Source organism: Mus musculus, chromosome X (assembly GCF_000001635.26).
Source record: "Mus musculus strain C57BL/6J chromosome X, GRCm38.p6 C57BL/6J".
Taxonomy (NCBI): Eukaryota; Metazoa; Chordata; class Mammalia; order Rodentia; family Muridae; genus Mus; species Mus musculus.
The window spans coordinates 37,153,973-37,173,557 of record NC_000086.7 but is presented as its reverse complement, the minus strand read 5'-3'; the positions used below and the strand labels follow the sequence as shown (position 1 = coordinate 37,173,557).

The 19,585-nt window shown below is 44.5% G+C and overlaps 1 protein-coding gene and 1 long non-coding RNA gene across 3 annotated transcripts in view; one reads left to right on the top strand and one right to left on the bottom strand.

Annotated features, from left to right (window-relative positions):
• Positions 1-482: 482 nt before the first annotated feature.
• On the bottom strand, positions 483-19,368 carry Gm39503. Of its 2 annotated transcripts, none has more exons than XR_882287.2 (3): positions 4,408-4,917; positions 1,908-1,994; positions 483-942 (listed from the first exon to the last, which is right to left on the bottom strand). It is a non-coding gene; the product is annotated as a predicted gene, 39503 (long non-coding RNA). The 2 variants fall into 2 exon arrangements; XR_882286.2 differs by lacking the exon at positions 4,408-4,917 and adding an exon at positions 14,431-19,368 and having other exon boundaries at positions 828-942.
• The window catches only part of Akap14 (A kinase (PRKA) anchor protein 14), an 18,145-nt gene continuing 3,275 nt past the window's right edge, over positions 4,716-19,585 (top strand). The window contains exons 1-4 of the mRNA NM_001033785.2: positions 4,716-4,788; positions 9,467-10,669; positions 10,761-10,852; positions 16,291-16,470. Coding sequence (NP_001028957.1) covers positions 9,478-10,669; positions 10,761-10,852; positions 16,291-16,470 — 1,464 coding nt within the window. The 5' untranslated portion in view covers positions 4,716-4,788; positions 9,467-9,477. The remainder of the gene's footprint in view (positions 4,789-9,466; positions 10,670-10,760; positions 10,853-16,290; positions 16,471-19,585) is intronic.

Genomic DNA, 19,585 nt, shown 5'->3' with positions numbered 1-19,585 from the left:
GAGAAAAGGCCTGTTTGTCTGCTGGAAATCTCTTGTTGTTCTGCTCATGAAGGCATATTTTGTCAAGAAAGAACTACCTGTCAGATCCCTGCACGTCTTTCTCTGACAATCATGAATGTACTACCTGGATGCTGGAAAGATGGCTTGACAATAAGAGAGCTTACTGCTCTTGCAAAGGGGCAGAGTTTGGGTCCCAAACTATCTATCTATCTATCTATCTATCTATCTATCTATCTATCTATCTATCTATCTATCTATCTATCTATCTATCTATCTATCTATCTATTATGTATACAGCATTCTGCCTGCATGTATGCCTTCAGGCCAGAAGAGGGCACCAGATCTCATCATAAATGGCTATGAACCACCATGTGGTTGCTGGGAATTGAACTCTCAAACCACCACCCACCCCACCCCACCGCCTTCACATGACATACTTCCTCCAGCAAAGACACATGTAACTTTAATTTTTTCAAAGCCTATTTTTAAAAATATTTATTTATTATTTATATGTAAGTACACTGTAGCTGTCTTCAGATACACCAGTAGAGGGCATCAGATCTCATTACAGATGGTTGTAAGCCACCATGTGGTTGCTGGGATTTGAACTCAGGACCTTCAGAAGAACAGTCAGTGCTCTTAACCGCTGAGACATCTCTCCAGCCCTGTCAAAGCCTATTTTAACTGATGGTTCTTAAATTCTTTAACCTCCCTTTTTACCCATGACCCACCAGAGGTAGTGGAAAAGAAAGGATACGGGGTGGGGGGAGAAAGTGGACCTGTTTAGAAAGGTTCTTCGGAGCAACTCCCATTTGTGTTGTCTGGAAATTGGCAGGTCAGTTCACAGGTTAGCAGAGGCAGCTCAATCCACTCCCAAACACTTCAGGGATACACCAGCAGTCTAATTCAGTAGTATGAGGATAGCAGCAGTAGTGGTATGACCTAGCAGAAACAGTCAGGCCTCAGCCAAATCAGCAGGAGTCAGCAGGAGGGACAAAGGCCAACTGGAATCCCAGGAAAAGTTCTTTGCTATGCTTCTCCCAGCAGAGTGAAGATCAGTGAGGACACTAGACGAACAAGCATTGCACAGCTAGCTCTATAAGCAAGGCTAGCTCAGCCTGTTTCTGTTCGAGTCTTTTTATACCCTCCAAACATCATGTGTCCTCCACGTGCCCTGCTTCAGCACATGCCTTGCCTAAGCTAACATCTCTCTCCCCATCAGCCCAAGTCCTTGGAAGTGGCAAGAAGCCACAGCACACCACCAGAAGTTTTTTGGTTTTTGTTTTTGTTTTTGGTTTTGGTTTTGGTTTTTTTTTTGGTACATTTCCCTCTACGGAGTCCCTTACAAATGCAGCTCAACTATGCAATGTAAGGCAGACCAATACATGTGTGTTGTTAGCAAAGACTCCCTCCTCATGTGTGCTTTCATGTGCTTGCTTTAGCAGAACATCCTTTCTCCTGGGTCTGCTTCAGTGAAGCATTCTTTCACATGTTTGCCCCAGCAAAACACCATCCAACACAACTGACTTCCCAAAGAATCCTTGAGTTTCCATCTTTCAGACACACCTCCTCATCAGTAACACCCAAACAGTGTCACCAACTGGGGACCAAGTAATCAAATACCCAAAAATATGGTATATGGGAGATAGCTCATTCAGTCCGCATCAGGTCCTCCCCATGGATATCACCCACTGTCCTAGGGCCTGCACTTCTGCTAATTTGTGGCAATCCTTCTGCTTCTGCTTCCAGGGGCTGGGATTCTAGGTGAGCACCATCACCCCACCCAGCTCTAAAGTTACTAGAGCATTAAAATCTTTTATTCTGGTGCTGGGATGGAACCCACCATGTAGTGAGATCTTCCTGCCTTGCCATACTGCCTCCACACCCCCCGCACCCCAGCAGCTCACCTATCTGGGACTTCATTTCAGCAGCAGGATTTCAGTGTATGGAACCTTGGATGTGTGTGGTGCCGTCCAGTGAGCTCAGCATCTCTCCTGAGGGGAAAAATGGCACCTGAGAGAGCAGTTTTCTTCTTTGCTCTGATGCAGATCATCCGTGTCATTGTAAGCAGCCACTCCACACGATAGCATGGTTCAGGGCATGGAGTCAGAGCCTGGGAGGTTTTTCTGGACTAAAATGACTAAGTCCTGATATAGAGTCATCCACTTTTCATTTCACTAGCCATTTAAATACAAACCATTGAAAATATCACTCCCGGGGCTGGAGAGATGGCTCAGCGGTTAAGAGCACTGGCTGTTCTTCCAGAGGTCCTAAGTTCAATTCCCAGCAACCATATGATTGGATCACAACCATCCGTAATGGGATCCAATGCCCTCTTCTGGCATGCAGGCATACATGCAAGTCAGTTGTGTTGGATGGTGTTTTGCATGAAAGCACACATGAGCACTCATACATTTAAAAATACACAGTAAATAGAAAATGTTAAAACTATCTCTACTATCAGGGTTGGAGAGATGGCTCAGCAGATAAGAATGTTGATTGCTCTTGCAGAAGACCCAGGTTCAGTTCCTAGCACACACACATGGTAACTCACAATAGTCTGTAACTCCAGAACCAGAGGTTCCAGCATATTCTTCTGGCATCCATTGATGCAAAGCATATATGTGATACACACACATACACTCAGGCAAAATACTTATACACAAAAAATAATAAAATGAATAAACCTTTTAAATATACCAGTATTATTGATAACAATACTAGGAATATTATTAACTGTTATATAGAAAGTTTATGATATATTTGGCACTACTACTCTTAATCTTCATATGAATAATTGGGCTTAATTCCCATTTAAACACACACACACCAACTCTTTGGAGGCAAAGGCAGGCGGATATCAGTGAGTTTGAGGCTATCCTCATCTATGTAGCAAGTCCCAGGCCAGGCACAGCTAACATAGTGAGAACCTGTCTCAAAAACAAACAAGCAGAACAAAACCCAACCACAACCACAACAGCAACAACCAAACAACAACAAACCCCCTGAAACAAACAACCTATTCAGGCCTAAGGATGCAACTCGGTTGTCAGCATTCTTGCCTAGCATCATGAAGCCCTGGTGTAATGATGCACATAGGTAAAGCCATAGCATAAGAAGGATCGGAAGTTCAAGGCCAACCTCCACTACATAGTAAGTTCAGGTTCAGCCTAATACCCTGGGTATTTTTTTTTGAAAGAAAAACTATGAAATACTTTATTTTTTATTTAATAAAATCTAACCACTCATTTTAAAAATAAAACATTAATCTCAAGGCAACTATTGAAATAAAAAAAACAAAGTATATTTTGTTCCTGAGTTTTAAAAATCATTATAGTAATTTACAAAGTTTAGTTCATAATAATTCTCATTAAAATTTATAATTTATAAGATTTAAATATGCTTAATTGTTGTAGATAAATTTTTATTAGATATTTTCATTATTTACATTTCAAATGTTATCCTCTTTCCTGGTTTCCCCTCTGAATACCCCCTATCCCCTCCCCCCACTCCCCCTGCTCACCCACCCACCCACTCCTGCTTCTGGCCCTGGCAATCCCCTATACTGGAGCATAGAATCTTCACAGGACCAAGGGCCTCTCCTCCCATTGATGTCCAACACGGCCATCCTCTGCTACATATGCAGCTAGAGCTATGGGTCCCTCCATGTGTTTTATTTGATTGGTGGTTTAGTCCCAGGGAGCTCTGGGGGTACTGGTTAGTTCATATTGTTGCTCCTATGGGGCTGCAAACCCTTTCAGCTCCTTGGGTCCTTTCTCTAGCTCCTTCATTGGGGACCCTGTGTTCCATCCTATAGATGACTGTGAGCATCCACTTCTGTATTTGTCAGGCACTGACAGAGCCTCTTAGGAGAGAGCTATAACAGGTTTCTGTCAAAAGAGGGGGTGGGAGAGGGAAAGAGAGAGTAGAAGGGAGGGAGGGACAGAGGGAGGGAGGGAGGGACAGAGGGAGGGAGGGAGGGACGGAGGGAGGGAGGGAGGGAGGGAGGGAGGGAGGGAGGGAGGGAGGGAGGGAGGGAGGGAGGAAACATGTTCTAAGTTTGGCATGGTGGTGCACTCAGGAGGCTGAGGCATGGGGACGTCATGTTTGAGGCCAGCACAGGCTCTATAAAAAGACTTTGTCTAAAGCCATGCTCATCTGTATTTTGTAGACAAGAAATGGAGAAAGAAAAGTGCTAAGTCAACTGTCTCTGAGTCTGCTCAGATACTCACTGCTCCCCCTCTCTCCTCCTCCAGCACATAAAGTCCTAACCTCAGAATGATGACATGAAAATGTCAGACTGTAGGCAGTGATGGCAGATACTTCTGGGTTTGAGCTCCTGGCAATTCCCAGGGTACCCTCTGTGTCTCACTTCATGCAAACATAATATGAAACAGTAATAGTTACCTTAGGACACTATTGCAAGGTGGAGACAGCTCGATGCAGTGACTTGTACAGCATGCAAATGCTCAAATGCTTTTTGGCTGAAGAAGGTCACCTCACCAGTCCTCCCGGCACAGCTGGGCCTGCATCGCCTCCTGGGAAGAAGCTAGGCTTGCTTTGTACAGTTTAGCTCTGATGCTGAGGTCGAATAGCATGTAGGACTCAGCATTCTCTCTCCTCTCAAATTCCTTTCTCTTATTGACAGAGGCCCATGGCTCCCCATTGTTGAAACTGCCATCGTTGCTGTGGCAGCACTTGTAAACATTCTCTTTAGGAACCTTGGGGCAGCACTGCTGAGAGACTGCTAAGGCCTCCTCTGCTACTGCTTCAAAGAATAATCTTTAGGTATTGGGGTTTCTTTGCTAAGGGGGAGGCCTGAAAGGGGGCTTGAAGTGGTTCTATTAATCATCCAGACCCCAAAGAAGCTAATGGGAGAGATACCTATGAATGATATGCATCCATTGATGGATGAAGATAAGTCCCTCCCTCCCTCCTTTCCTTCCTTCCTCCCTCCCTCCCTCCCTCTCTTCCTTCCTCTCTCCCTCCCTCCCTCCCTCCCTCCTTCCCTTCCTTCCTTCCTCAGTTCCTCCTCCCTTTCTGGTTTGTTGTTGCTTTGGAGAGAGGGGTCTATGTGAGCCAAAGTTGCTGGTTTCAAAGTTGCTATGTAGCCTGAAATGACTTTCTTTTAGCAGATAGTCCTGTTTTCCGCCAGCTGCAGAAGAGGAAACTGAGGTGAAAGGGAACTGAGTGGACAATGAAAATAATAAGACCTAAATGAGCATTTAATCTATAATTATTACAGGAATGCTTAAAGAGTATACAGATTTTGTTTGATTGATGGTCACGGGAAACTTAGTTGCCTTGTGCAGTGTCTACCGTACCCTTGGGACAAAAGATGTTAGAAAAGGAAACAGGGTTGCTTTTCATGAAAGGGTCTTACAGGGAGAATGAGATGGCTCAGTGGATAAAAGTGGTGGTCCCCAGAATTCACATGGTGAAAGGAGAGAAACGTCTTCTGCAAGTCACCTCTTTGACCCCACACACATGCTGAGTCTCCCCAGTTCAAGAGATACATGGAAAAACTATGACTTTAAGATGAGGCTTGCAGATAGGAACACATTCTGATCTATCTGACGGTGAGGAAAGGTCTCTGGAAGCCTCTTTTTTGTTTCTTTGTTTGCTTGCTTGCTTGCTTGCTTGCTTGCTTGCTTTTCAAGACAGCATTTCTTTCTGCAGCAACTAGCTCTGTAGACCAGCCTTACCTGAACTCACTAAAACTGCCTGCCTCTGCATCCTGGAAACTGAGATTAAAGGTGTACCCCACCATGGCAGGCTGGAAGTCTCTTACTTAATTTATATTGTTTTGCATTTCTTTCTTTTCCTAGCACCTATATCAGCTGGCTCACAACTGCCTGTAACTCCAGGTCCAGGGGATCCAATGCCTTCTTTCAGTTACCAAAGTCACCTGCACAAGCACAGTACCTTTACCTACACTTACGTACACTCACGTAAGGCACATAGACGCATACATAAAATGAAATAAACATGGTTTTCAAGTTATCATACTAAAAATTAAGATAGTTGGTCATGGAAATATAAAGATGTGGCCACAGGAGAGAGAGGCAAATGAAACTTCAGCTTGCTGAGATTTGTAGTTATTTGGGCTAGTGAGAGTTGGGGGAAACCAGACTGAAAAGTTGTAGAAGACAGTAGCCCTGAGAAACTGGAAACTTCTGTAGGCATCCAGTCACAGGCGTCCCGGAATACAGTTTCCCTCTCACAAATCTGTCAGCATGCACTTACTAGTGTATGGCCTCTCAAGGACACTAGAGGGCACTAGAGAGCCATTTCATGTGGGCGTCTCCTGTTAGCTATGTAGTGACAGAGGAGAGTGGATGTGGAAAATAGCCAGTGTCCATTTCATTCATAGGGTCATGGTGGTTAAATGAAACATAGCACATTAAATAGTCCCAAACTGGAAACTTTATTTATAATAAATAAATAACTTTCTCAGTTTGGAAAGGCATCTTCTACCATTCCCTCCTACCATTTAAAGATTTGCTAGCAAGAAGGCTGGGCACGGCCTTGTACACCTTTAATCATGCAGGCAGATGGCTTTTTTCGTGAGATTAAGGCCATCCTGGTCTACACAGAGAGCTCCAGGTCAGCCAAAGCTACACACAATGAGACCTGGTAGAAAGAAAGAAAGAAAGAAAGAAAGAAAGAAAGAAAGAAAGAAAGAGAGAAAGAAAGAAAGAAAGAAAGAAAGAAAGAAAGAAAGAAAGAAAGAAAGAAAGAAAGAAAGAAAGAAAGAAAGAAAGAAAGAAATTTGCCTGCTAGAAATGATTTCTCAGAAGTGAACAGTTCTGAGTGAGGGAAGGGAAGTGAAGCAAGGAAAGTGAGTCCAAAACTCAAGGGGGAAACACATATAAGGGGGAAAAATGCCTGATGGACACACCCCTGTTATTTTGATAGACCCCCGGCCCATAATCCTGAGAGAGCCAATGTTCACATTATCAGTAGATGCTGAAGGTATTTGGAAAACTTGAGCTGCATTTATGACTTTTAAAAAAGTTTTCAGCCAGGCAGTGGTGGTGCACGCCTTTAATCCCAGCACTTGGGAGGCAGAGGCATGCAGATCTCTGAGTTCAAGGCCATCCTGGTCTACAGAGTGAGTTCCAGGACAGCCAGGGCTACACAGAGAAACCCTGACTCAAAAAACAAAACGAAACAAACAAACAAAAAAAGTCTTCAAACAGGAACAAAAATTTTCCTTTTTTAAACAAAAGAGTTGTTTATTCTTATTTTATGTGTATGAGTACTTTGCCTGTGTGTAAATTTGTGCACCACATGTGAGCTTCCAGATGGATGATGGGAATCAAACCCTAGTTCTCTGAAAGAGCAGTTTGTGCTCTTAACCACTAAACCATCTCTCCAGCTCTATTTTTTTTCAAGACCAGGTTTCTTTGTGTAGTCCTGGCTAACCTGGAACTCCCAGAGATCCACCTGCCTCTACCTCCCAAGTGCTGGGATTAAAGGTGTGTGCCACCACCACCTGGCCCATTTACTTCTTTGTTAAGATAAGGTGTCACTATGTAGCTTAAGCTGGCCTCCAACTCACAATTTTCTTCTCCTGCCTCAGCCTTTCAAATACTGGGACAGGCATATGCCGCATCACCATGCACAGCTGAAATGTTCTCTGTCTCTGTCTCTCTGTGTGTCTCTCTGTGTGTCTCTCTCTCTCTCTCTCTCTCTCTCTCTCTCTCTCTCTCTCTCTCTCTCTCTCTCCAGGGTCTTATATAGCTCAGGATGGCCTCAGATCTGCTATGTAGCTAAGGCTAATGTTGAACTTTTGGTCCCTTGCCTTTCGCTCCCAGGTAGAATTACAGATGTGCCTACAGTTCCACACCTGGTTTATCCATATATTGGGGGTTTGATTTTGTTTTGGTTTTTTTGGTTGGTTGGTTTTGAGGTGTTTGTTTGTTTGGTTTGGTTTGGGGTGGCACTGTCTTGGTATACAGCCCTTAATCAGCCTAACATCCACTACCTAGCCCAGGCTGACCTTGAACTTGTAGCAATCCTTCTACCTCAGCCTCCCAAATGCTAAAAATCACAGGGGTTTGCCACTATTCCCAGCTTTAGGTCTCAGATCATGAGCAAGCATCATCCTAAATGGTGCAAAAGCAGAAAGCAGTACCCACTGAATCAGATACATAGGAGAATGTTCATCACCTTGGCTTGCATGTGTTAACCAAAGCTAATAAACATAAGAGATACACATATTCCGGAAAAGAAATGGTAAGAGTAATAGTTTCTTTGAAATAATAGAATTATATACCGAGAAAAGTCAAGATAGAAACACACCGATCTGCTGCCATGCCTCTTGACTCATTCATGTGCGTGTGTGTGCACATGCATGTTGCGTGTGCATTGCTAGATATGGAATCCAAGGCTTCTCAAGGCTAGGTAAGCGATCTACTACTGGAATATTCTTTCATTCCCTCAATTCACTACTTTAAAAAAAAAAAGTCATGTGCCGGGAGCACTCAGGAGATAGACAGGGGTGGATCTCTGAGTTCAAGGCCAGCCTGGTCTACAGTGTGAGTTCTAGGACAGTCAGGACTACATAGGGAAAATAAAACAAAACAACAAAAACAAAAAACAAAAAAACCAAGGTCATGTAATGTTCTTCTAAGTTTGGTTCCTAGCACTCATCTGAGGTGGCTTAAACCACCCACCTATAACCACAATTCCAGGGCAACCTGAAGCCTTCTTTTGGCATCTCCAGTCACCTGTATCCACATGCACAAAGAACCCTGCATACATATAATTAAAAATAGAATCTCAAATCTCACCAATAGTCACAGGCACACTTAGTTGCTCCAAGCATGGGCTGAGGCTCTTTGTGAGTCAGTATTTGGAGTTCCTGTTCAAAGAAGCTAGGGATTCCTCTTCTACATTTTGACTTTAATCTTCACAGTTTGAAGAATGGAAAAGCCTTGGTTTTCAGGAAAGATCCACCTCAGCAAGCAGATAAAATGGGTCAACAGCAAGTTCTCCCTCCCACCCTTCCTCCCCAGTCTCTCCTCAAGAAGCAGCAAGCGTTGCCTGAGGATTTTGATCTTCCAGGAGACAAAGTATAGAGGTTGGAGAGATGACTCAGTGTTGTTCTTTTTTGGTTTGTTTTGGTTTTGTTGTTTTGTTTTGTTTTTTGCCCTGTTGCTCTCATAGGAAACCACAGTTGGATTTCCAGCGCTCCACATGGTGGCACAAAACTCTGTATCTCTTGTTACAGAGGATCCGGTGCTTTCGTCTAACCTCTGCAGGCACCAGGAATACACTTAGTGCACAGATATGCATGCAAGCAAAATATCCATACACATAAATAACTAAAAACATTCTTTAAAAAGGAGAGTGTGTACCTAATGTAAGAATGTTTGTGATCTGTAACCCTGCACGCATAGAGTAAATTCTTGAGATTTTTTTTTTTTTTTTTTTTTTTTTTTTTTTTTTTTTACTACAGGCAAAATAAAAATGAGTAACAAAAAAAAGTTCCCAAACCAGAAGGCGAAGATTGTGGAAAACACTAGCACAGCCAAGACAAAGAAACCGGAGGCTCCAGAGCCCAAGCATGTTACAGAGCCAAAAGACAGTAAGTCTGTGGAGGACCCAAAGATCCCTGTGACAGATCAGAAAGAGAAGAAAACGGTGACCACCATTGCAGAGCCAAAGGATAAAAAGAGTGAGACGGAGCCAAAAGAAAAGAAGACTGTGACGATCTCAGACCCCAAAGCCAAGAAACCAGCGATAGAGAAAGACAAGAGGACGGTGACATTTGTGACAGAAGTAAAAGACAAGAGGATTGTGACCGACACAAAAGAAAACAGAATTGCATCAATAGACACAAAGGAAAAGGTGCCAGTAGTAGTGCCTGAAGTAAAAGAGAAGAGAGTGCAGCTGTTAGACCCAAAAGAGAAGGTGGCTGTTTTACCTACTACACCAATTGGGTCAGTTGCGCATGTTCCGCATGCTCCGCCTGTTGCGCATACTGAGCATGCTGCACCTGCAAAGCCTGTTGCGCCTGCAAAGCCTGTTGCGCCTGTTGCGCCTGCAAAGCCTGTTGCGCCTGTTGCGCCTGCAAAGCCTGTTGTGCCTGTTGCGCCTGCAAAGCCTGTTGCGCCTGCTGCACCTGTTACATCAGTTGTGCGTGCTGTACCTGCTGCACCTGTTACGCCAGTTGCGCCTGTTGCACCTGCTGTGCCAGTTGTGCCTGCTGCGCCCGTTGCGCCTGCTGCACCAGTTGTGCCTGCTGCTCCAGTTGCACCAGTCGCACCTGCTCTGCCCGTTGCGCCAGTTGCACCAGTTGCACCTGCTCTGCCCGTTGCGCCAGCTGTGCCAGTTGCACCAGCTGTGCCAGTTGCACCAGTTGTGCCAGAAGTAAAACAGAAGATCCCGGTGTCAGAGGTGAAGGGGAAGAAGGAAGTGCCACTACGTGTGCCCGAGTTAAAGGAAATCAAGGCATCGTCATTCGCACCAGAGATAAAAGTAAAGAAGGTTGGATCAGAGATCAAGCAGAAGGCTCATGTGAAAGACGTAAAAGAGAAGAAAATTGTGCCAGAGGTAAAAGAGAAAAAGCCTGTAGTTGTAAAGAAAAAAGACGGGGCGAGTGAAGTCGCTCGGACTGTAGTGGACGGCGTAATGGCTGCTGCTGTTGAGATGGTGGAAGGTAGGCTTCAGAATGGTAAAAGCAAAGCCATTGTCTCATTACCATAGCACCACACTATCAGACAACTCATTAACTCATGCCTTGTTTCCAGAAGCCAGAAACCCCATCAAGAACATCAAGTGGCTCACTCACGGGGAATTCACACCAGAAAAGGGGCGAAAACAAATTGAAAAGTTTGTTTCAGTAAGTAACTTTGCTCACTCCACTTTGGTACCCAAGGGTATGAGCAACAATATAAAAGGTCCTCCACTGATCATAAGTTTAAGGTCATAAAAACCAAAGGGATAGCATTATAGACAATTAAAATAAGTAAACATAATTTTCTTGTAAATTTCATAACCAAGATAGGAAAGTTTTGCTTACTTGTTTTATTTTTAAAAGCATTTTACACCCTTAAGGTAATATCCTTTTCTTTTAAAAAATATTTATTTTATATGTATGAGTATCCCCCCCTCTGTATGTGTGTGTGTGTGCATCATGTGTGTGTGCATCATGTGTGTGTGCATCGTGTGTGTGTGTGTGTGTGTGTGTGTGTGTGTGTGTGTGTGTTTTGCCTGTGAAGACTGGAAAAGGATGTCAGATGCCCTGAATGTTACATGTGACTGAGTTGCCAAGCAGATTTTGGAAATTGAACCAGGATAGCCAGTGTTCTTAGCCATTTCTCCAGTCCTATTTTAATTTTTTGAGAAACAAGGTCTCCTATGTAACTGAAGCTAGCTTGGAATTTGCTATGTAGATTAGGCTAGCCCCAGACACACAGAGATCCATCTGTCCCTGCCTCTTGAATGCTAGGGTTAAAAGGGTGCACTACCTCCCCAGCCAGTTAGCATTCTTAACCACCGAACCATCATCGCTCCAACCCCAAGGTGGGAAAATCTTTGAAAGAGAAAACTGCAGCCATACTGCCATGCATTTGCATCATCTTAATCGTACACTGCCCAAGGAAATTGCTATTTCCATAAAAGTCTCAATGGGGGCCTGCTGGCTTCAGGAGAGAGAAGCCTCCCTAAAACAGCTTTCCTCCAACAATATTAGTTAGTATGTTTAGGCTAACAGAGGCTGCAGGAGGGTCAAATGTCTTTATAGTGTTGGAGACTTGCACTAAGCATGCTTACATGTTTACTATTACTGACCCACTTTCGCCACCGCTGAGATCAATAGATTTTTTTGCTGTAACTTTGGAATATATTGCCCAGATGGTAATAATGACATGCAAGCCCATCAATCCTACCCTACCTGCGACCTGTGTCTGGCTCTGAGCCTTTTAGGTGGCTTCTGGGCAGTATAACCATGATTGCTTTGCATTGTAGGTAGATGAAGAATGACTTGAAATTCCTACTCACTATACTTTCTCTGAAGAGAGATTAGTTGAAAGTGAAAGTAAAATCCTGAGCCTACAGTCCCAAGGACAATTTCCTAGGCCCTGGCCACCGTGGTCAGGTGGCCCCGCGAGAAAGCAGCGAAGAGTCACCCACTCTCTTTACCTCACTAGGTACCACGCAGTGTTTCCGGTAGGGAGGGCTTCTTGAGCACCCGGGAATGAGTTGTGAGTGGCTATTGAACATCCTGCTCTAGTGTGAGTTTCTTTTCAGGCTGAGCAACCACACACACGCACACACACACTGCATTCAGGGCTCCTGACACGAAGCAGAATGGGCCAGGGGAAGGGGCAAATGTTTCTCTTGCCAAAGGGACAGCTGTTTTGATAAATGGCAAAGCGAGCCCTGCCAGAGGCCTGCAAAGTCCAAGGGGATGCTGAGTGCCCTGCTGTTTCCATCATAGAACGTTTGCCCTCTCACTTTCTCCCCCTGCCATGGCTGCCTCCTTGCTGTTTCCCAGATGCCAGGCATGGCCCAGCACCAGGACCTGGGTGTTTACCCCTCCCTCTACCCCGAGATCTATGCTTTACCTCTAGGTCTTTGTGAAATGCCACCTGCTCTTTGAGGCCTTTCCTCACCACATCATCTAGACTTAGAGCCTTCTCCCCTTCATTCCCTCCTGTCTCAGGAGTCTCAGTCAGGAGCGCTACCTAAGACACTGCAGAATACTGATTTATTCCCTGTCATTCTTCCATCACCAGATCATATGGTCCTGGAGAGCAGAGCATTCTGGTCAGTTTTGCTCTAGGCTTCTAGCATAGTAGATGCTCAATAAGTCCTTGTTGGGCACATGAATAGGTTCATTCGCTCTCTTCTCTCTCCACTCTTTCCCCCACATGAGACATTTATCCCCCTCTCCCACCTACTTTCTTTTGGGCTTTTGAAGCAGGCTGGCCTTGAACTTGCTGTGCAGTTGTGGGTGAGTTGAATTCCTATTTCTCGACTCAGCTTCCCATGTGCTAGGATGACAAGCTTGGGCCACCGCTCCAGCTGTCACAATACAGTTCTACTCCTCTAAAGGTCGCCTGCCATGGCTAACAGTTTTGTGCATGTACTTTCAGGTGCCTGCTGATTTTGAGTGTCCAATAATATAGAATGGGCTAAGCCATCCATGGCAGACTAGTACCATATCAGTGAGTATGTGAAGGTGTGTTATAGATAAAGAAAATACAAAACATAAGGCACTCACTGGAGTGACATAAAATTTCATTGCCCATACATTCATAAAATAGAAATAGCTGAACTGAATGTCTGGAGTTTACCTTAGTTCACATAGAAGATAAAGTACGGTACAAGCAAGCAGAGAGGAAGAAACTCTGAGAACGGAGGCATCTGGTGGGAGTGGACAACACTGAGCTTTCTGCCTAGAAGCCCCTGGCTATCTGTCCAGACCTGAGGCCCCACTGTCTTCATCCGAAAAGTGTGTGGCTTGGTAGGACGTTCTCTAGGAACTATTGTCGTGCTACAGAATCTTTTCTTGACTAACATTCCCACTGGAAACAAATCTGAGTAACTGAGGCCAGGGGAGGAAATGCGCACACAAGGAGTTGACTGCCAGGCTTCTTGACAAGAAATAATGCACTGAGCAACAGGGCGGATGCCTCTCATTCTCATCACTTGGGTGGTAGAGGCAGGAAAATTGGGAGCTCAAGGTCACCCTGAGCTACATGACACCCTATTTCAAAAACAAAAAGTGTCTGGAAATATAGCTCAGGTGGTAGAGAGCTTGCCACACATGTACTAAGTCCTGGGTTTACCCCCACTCTGCACAAACAAGGCATGCCTTTATTCCCAGCACTTTGGAGGTCGAGGAGTGTTAGAAATTCAAAGTCATCTTTGACTACATAGCAAGTTGGAGTTAAGTTTAGGCTATATATAATAAGGCCCTGTCTTAAAACAGAAAAAGGGAGCGATTATAGAGATGGTGGGAGAAGACACAGTCCCCAATCTCAACTAACTGAGCACCGTTTCTCTCTTCTAACTGAAACGGCCAATTGGATATGAGTTTGAAATAAGCTGAGGCAAAAGACCAGACATTTGCTTTCCTGTTTTTAAACACGGACCTGAAAAACTTGGAACCAATTCCTTTGTCCCACTTCTCATCTCTGTCACTGGACCATCCAAAAAAGTGCCAGGCTCTTGTGTGGCACACTGTAATTGCTCATAGTTGCAGACACTCAGGAGGCTGAAGCAGGACAGTTGCTGAGTCCAGGATTTCAAGAGTAGGCCAATCAACATAATGATACCCCATCCCAGCACATCTCAAAAACAAACAAACAAAGCCATTCTACCTTGGATCTATAATGAACAAGTAGATGTTGGGGGACAGTGAGTAGTTCTAGTTTGGTGAGAAAAGTATGACACAAAGGTGAAAGCTCTTACCTTATTTGGGCCTGGGATGTAGCAGAGTTGGTAGAGTGTCTTGAACATACAAAGCCTCGAGTTTGTTCTTCATCACTGTGTAAGCAAGATGTGTTGGAGCACACCTGTCATACCAACTCTTGGGAGGGAGAGGGAGGTAGTTTACAAATTTAAAGTCATTCTTAGCTGTATAGTGAGTTCAAGGCCAGTCTGAGCTACAGAATATCCTGTGCCTTCCCACCCCCACAATGCAATGGGATGGAGAGATGGGTCAGGGTTTAAAGCATATACACAGGCAAGTGGCCAGAGCCCACATAAATGCTGGGTAGCCATCTACCTGTAATTACAGCTTTAGAAGACAGAGACAGTGAATCTCAAGACCCAACTGGCCAGGGACTGAATGAATCCTTGTAAGACCCTGCCTCAAAAATAAGGTGGAAGAGTGATTGAGGAAGATTCCAGATATTTAATTCAGCCCCCCCAAGCATACATATGTTCCCATAAAAATGCATATACACATGCAACATACACCACACACATGTACACATGAAGGAAAAAAAATCGTCCGCTTTTTACTCTAGACTGTGGAAAATCCTAAATGACACAGTGAGACATTGTCACTTTCTTTGGCATTCCATGGGCTGCTGAAGGCTTCAGAGTTGCGATGGTAGGTTTGAGGCTAGGCTTGAAGAAAGTAACCCTGATTTCAAAATACAGGGCAGTCTGGAGAAGTGGGGTTGAGGGCAATGGGGTACAGATAGGAGCCTTCTGCCTAGGGTCTGGTGAGCACCAATACAAGCTACAATGAAGTAGTGGTACCAGGATCAGAGAGCAGTGGGGAGATGTGAGCCACAGCAGGAAAGGACACACACGAACGAAGATGAATGCAATGTCTGTGAACTGGGAAGGGCAGAAGGAGCGAATGAACAGGATGTCTGTGCAGACTGTGTATATATGTGTATGCCTAGGTGGAAGTCAAAGGTTACCTTTTGCTCTTCCTTAGATCTGTCCAACTTCCACCACTTTTTGATTTGCTTATTTTATTTGATTTTCTATGTAATTTTATTTAATTCATTTATGAGCGCTCTGCTGCATATACACCTGCCTGCCAGAAGAGGGCATCGTTGGATCCCATTACAGATGGTTGTAAGCCACCCTTTTGGATAACCCAATTGCCTGACTTATTTCTCTCTGGTCTTATTTTCCTTTTATACACTATTATTGTGTGAGTGTGTGTAGGGAGGTATCACGTACATGTGCACAGACCAGTGTACATGTAAATAGGTCAGAAGACAACCTCATGGAGTTAGTTCGGATCTCCTTCTACCTTTCACATGGATCCTGGCCGTTTGAGTTGTCAGGCCTGCATAACAGGTGCCTTCACTGAGAAATCTCCCCAGAGCTTGGCTCTTGTTTTATAAACCACATATTACAACAAATGAAGGAAGCCCAACCTTATAGGTGGCTGAAACTGGGTCCATTACCTTCTACTCATCCCTTAGGTGTCCTGGGATAGGGTAAGCAGAACACCTATTTCATCACGAATTATCCTCCAGTTTAGCCACACACTGGCCTCCCAAGTGAGAATGTGGAAAAGTGTCAGATGTCCGTGCATACCTTAACCCTTGCCCCCTGCCTCCACCACAGTTAAAGCGCATCTCAAGTGAGTTTTGCATTGCTGAGTTATTCCATCTCTCCTCTACTGTGGAGGATAAGAGGAGGTGGGTTCTAGTTTGAATCAAAACAAAAAACTGTCAAGAGTTCTGAATTCGTAACCCTGTTATGTAGTGCCTTTGTTGAACTGAGCCTGATTTTCTTTCTCAGTAAGCTTTCTCCTCCCCTCCCCCATCCCCTCTCTTTTTTTTTTTTCCTATGAAACAGACATGGGAGTTTCAAAACCGCTGGGTGTATTATGCTGATTTTATAGAGAAGAAAGACTTAATTCATTCCTACCACTATATCTACCGGGTGCGCTGGAGTGCCCCCACGGCTGTGAGACCCATGGCACGAGTCAGTGCCAATGCCTTATTCACCATCAAGTTCAACAAAAGCAAACCTGCCGTAAGCTCTTTTTTTTTTTTTTTTTTGCTTCCTGGTCCCTTTGGTTAAGATTCGGCAATGGTGACATTTCCAATCATGGGCATCCTTGATTCCTTCCTCCCTCCCCTGACCCCCATGGCAAAATTTCAGGTTTTATGAAGGCAGGTTCTGATCTTTACCTCGATAGCTAAGGATGGCCCTATAATCCTGATGCTCTTGTCTCAGCCTTGCCAGGGTTGTACACCACCATGCTGGCTCTAACAAGTTCAAGCTGTTTGTTAGGTTGAGGGTTGAACCCAAGGCCTTGCATATGTGAGGCAGTTACTTTACCAGTGAGCTGTATATCTAGCACATGAAACCAAATAGACATGTTTCTGTCGTCAGCGTACTGACCCGGCTGTGGCACTTACCATGTTGATTACTCTGCTCTCCACAACACTTTGTGTCTGGTTTCTAGAGCATGCTCTCCCGATATGCCTTGTGCCTCCCTCACCATCCCTTGGCAGCGTGTACTGATGTGTCTGCCTCACACACTAACACCTTCATGTTGGAATGTCCCAACACCCAGTCCCCGTCTCTGTAATTACCTTGGTTATTTTATCCAGTCCTATGACTTTAAACAGCACCCAGAGTTGGTGAAGCAGATGTACGCCCATAGTCCCACTTACTCAGGAAGTTGAAATGGAAGGATCATTAGAATTCACAGACTAGCCCAGGCAACAGCAAGCGCTACATTACAGAAACAAACAAAACCCCTATCTGGGCACAGCAGGGCACACTTTACTCAACACACAGAAGGCTGAGTATCACTCGACCCTAAGAGGTAATGGCAGGATTGGAGAAGTGGTTCAGCAGTTACAAACACTTACTGCTGTGGCTGTGTTTGGTTCCCAGTACCCATGGCACATGGCTCATAACTACCTGTTAACTCCAGCTCCACAGGATCCAAGGCCTCTGGCTTCTGGCTTCCATGGCATTCACAAGCACACCATACACACACACACACACACACACACACAATTTAAAAATAAAATCCAAAGCTAGCTCAGTAGTTAAGAGCATTGGCTGCTCTTGCAGTGGACCTGGGTTAGATTCCCAGCATCCACAGGGCAGCTCACAACCATCTGTAACTCCAGTCCAAGGGAATCTGACACCCTCTTTGGTTTCAAGCACATGTACAGTACATAAACATACATGCAGACAAAACACTTATACACATAAAATAATAAAATATAACAAAAAACCCATTTGTAAAAAAAATGTCTATAGCCAGCTTAGGTGACATAGTGTGCCTAACCCTAACCCAATCAATAAGATGCATTAATGTCACTTCAACCTTGTGATTTCTAAATCTCTAGCCTATCTTGATATTCAATGAAAATTTCACTTACCCTTTTTAAAGCTGATTTTGTGCCTGCAGTTCTGGAGGCTGAACTTAGGAACTTCACATGCTAAGCAGGTGCTCTACCGCTGAGCGGTCTCCCCAGTCCTGGAATTGAATGTTTGATTCTCCCTCCCACATCCTACCCACTTCAAGTCTTTCATCTGAGTTGATGGCTGAACCTGTGGCATCTTCCTTGACTCTTCTTTCTCTCCCATCCCTCCCATTAGGAGACTGTGTACAGGATCTCACCCACCCCGTCTGATTATTTCAGTAGCTTAACTGGCCTCCCTCCTTCTGTTGTTGCTCACATGTCAGCCAGAGCCTTTTCACTGTGTTTAAAGACTTATTTTTATTATTTATGTGTGTATATATATGCACACACACGCACACACAGAGCTGTGCAGCTGCCATACACAGAGGCTAAAAAGGGTTCACATCCTCTGAACCTGGAGGTCCATGCAGCTGCAAGCTGCCTGCCACGGGTGCGAGGAACTCAGGTCCTCTGGAGGAGCACTCCATCTCTCCAGCCTCTAGTCCTTTGTTTCTTAATTAGTGTCTTTTTTTTTTAAGATTTATTTATTTATTATATGTAAGTACATTGTAGCTGTCTTCAGACACACCAGAAGAGGGAGTCAGATCTCGTTACGGATGGTTGTGAGCCACCATGTGGTTGCTGGGATTTGAACTCTGGACCTTCATAAGAGCAGTCGGGTGCTCTTACCCACTGAGCCATCTCTCCAGCCCTAGTCCTTTGTTTCAAATAGCCCCAAAGTGGCCTGGAACTTTGAAGAACATGAAAAATATTGATGATCTTGTTAAATGAAGCTTCTGATTCAGCAAGTCTGCGTATGGCTAGAGATGATACAGTCTTTGTGGTGCTGTTGTTTTGGGGTTCTGTTTGTTTGTTTGTTGGAGACGGGGCTTCTCTATGTAGCTCTGGCCATCCTGGAAGTCACTCTGCAGCGCCCTCTAGATATCCACTTGTCTTTGCCTCCTGAGTGCTGGGATTAAAGGTGTGTGCCACCACTGCCTGGCTGAGACAGTACAGTTTTTTTTGGTTTTGTTTTATTTTGTTTTTTGAGACAGAGTTTCTCTGTGTAGCCCTGGCTGTCCTGGAACTCACTTTGTAGACCAGGCTGGCCTCGAACTCAGAAATCCACCTGCCTCTGCCTCCCAAGTGCTGGGATTAAAGGCATGTGCCACCACTGCCCGTCGAGACAATACATTCTTAACAAAACTCCTAGGTAATTCTGGCAGTGCACACCTAGAGAGTTATATCTAAGTAGCAAGGACCTATGAGCTATAGCTATTTCTAATATGCATGGGATTCCCTCCGTCATTGAGGGAGGCGAGGTGGTGAGACTGGTGAAGTTAAGCAAGACCAGACATCATGAGATGAAGCCCTAGAGAAAAGGCTCTTGCTCAAAATCCCAAGCTCAATTTTGAAGGTGAAAATAGGTGGGGGTATCAAGCAGTGGTGGCACATACCTGTAATCCTAGCACTTGGGACAGTGGCAAGTGTTGTCTGTGAGTTCAAGGCCTGCCTGGTTTACTTAGTGACTTCCAGGACATCCAGGGCTAAACAGAGAAACCCTGTCTTGAAACAAATATAAATAAATAAATAAATAAATAAATAAATAAATAAATAAATAAATAGTGACCACTGCAATATTATTATCTATTTTTTTCTGCCTTAAAAATGTACTTGTTATGAGGCTGGAGAGCTGGCTTAGTTAAGAGCACTGACTGCTC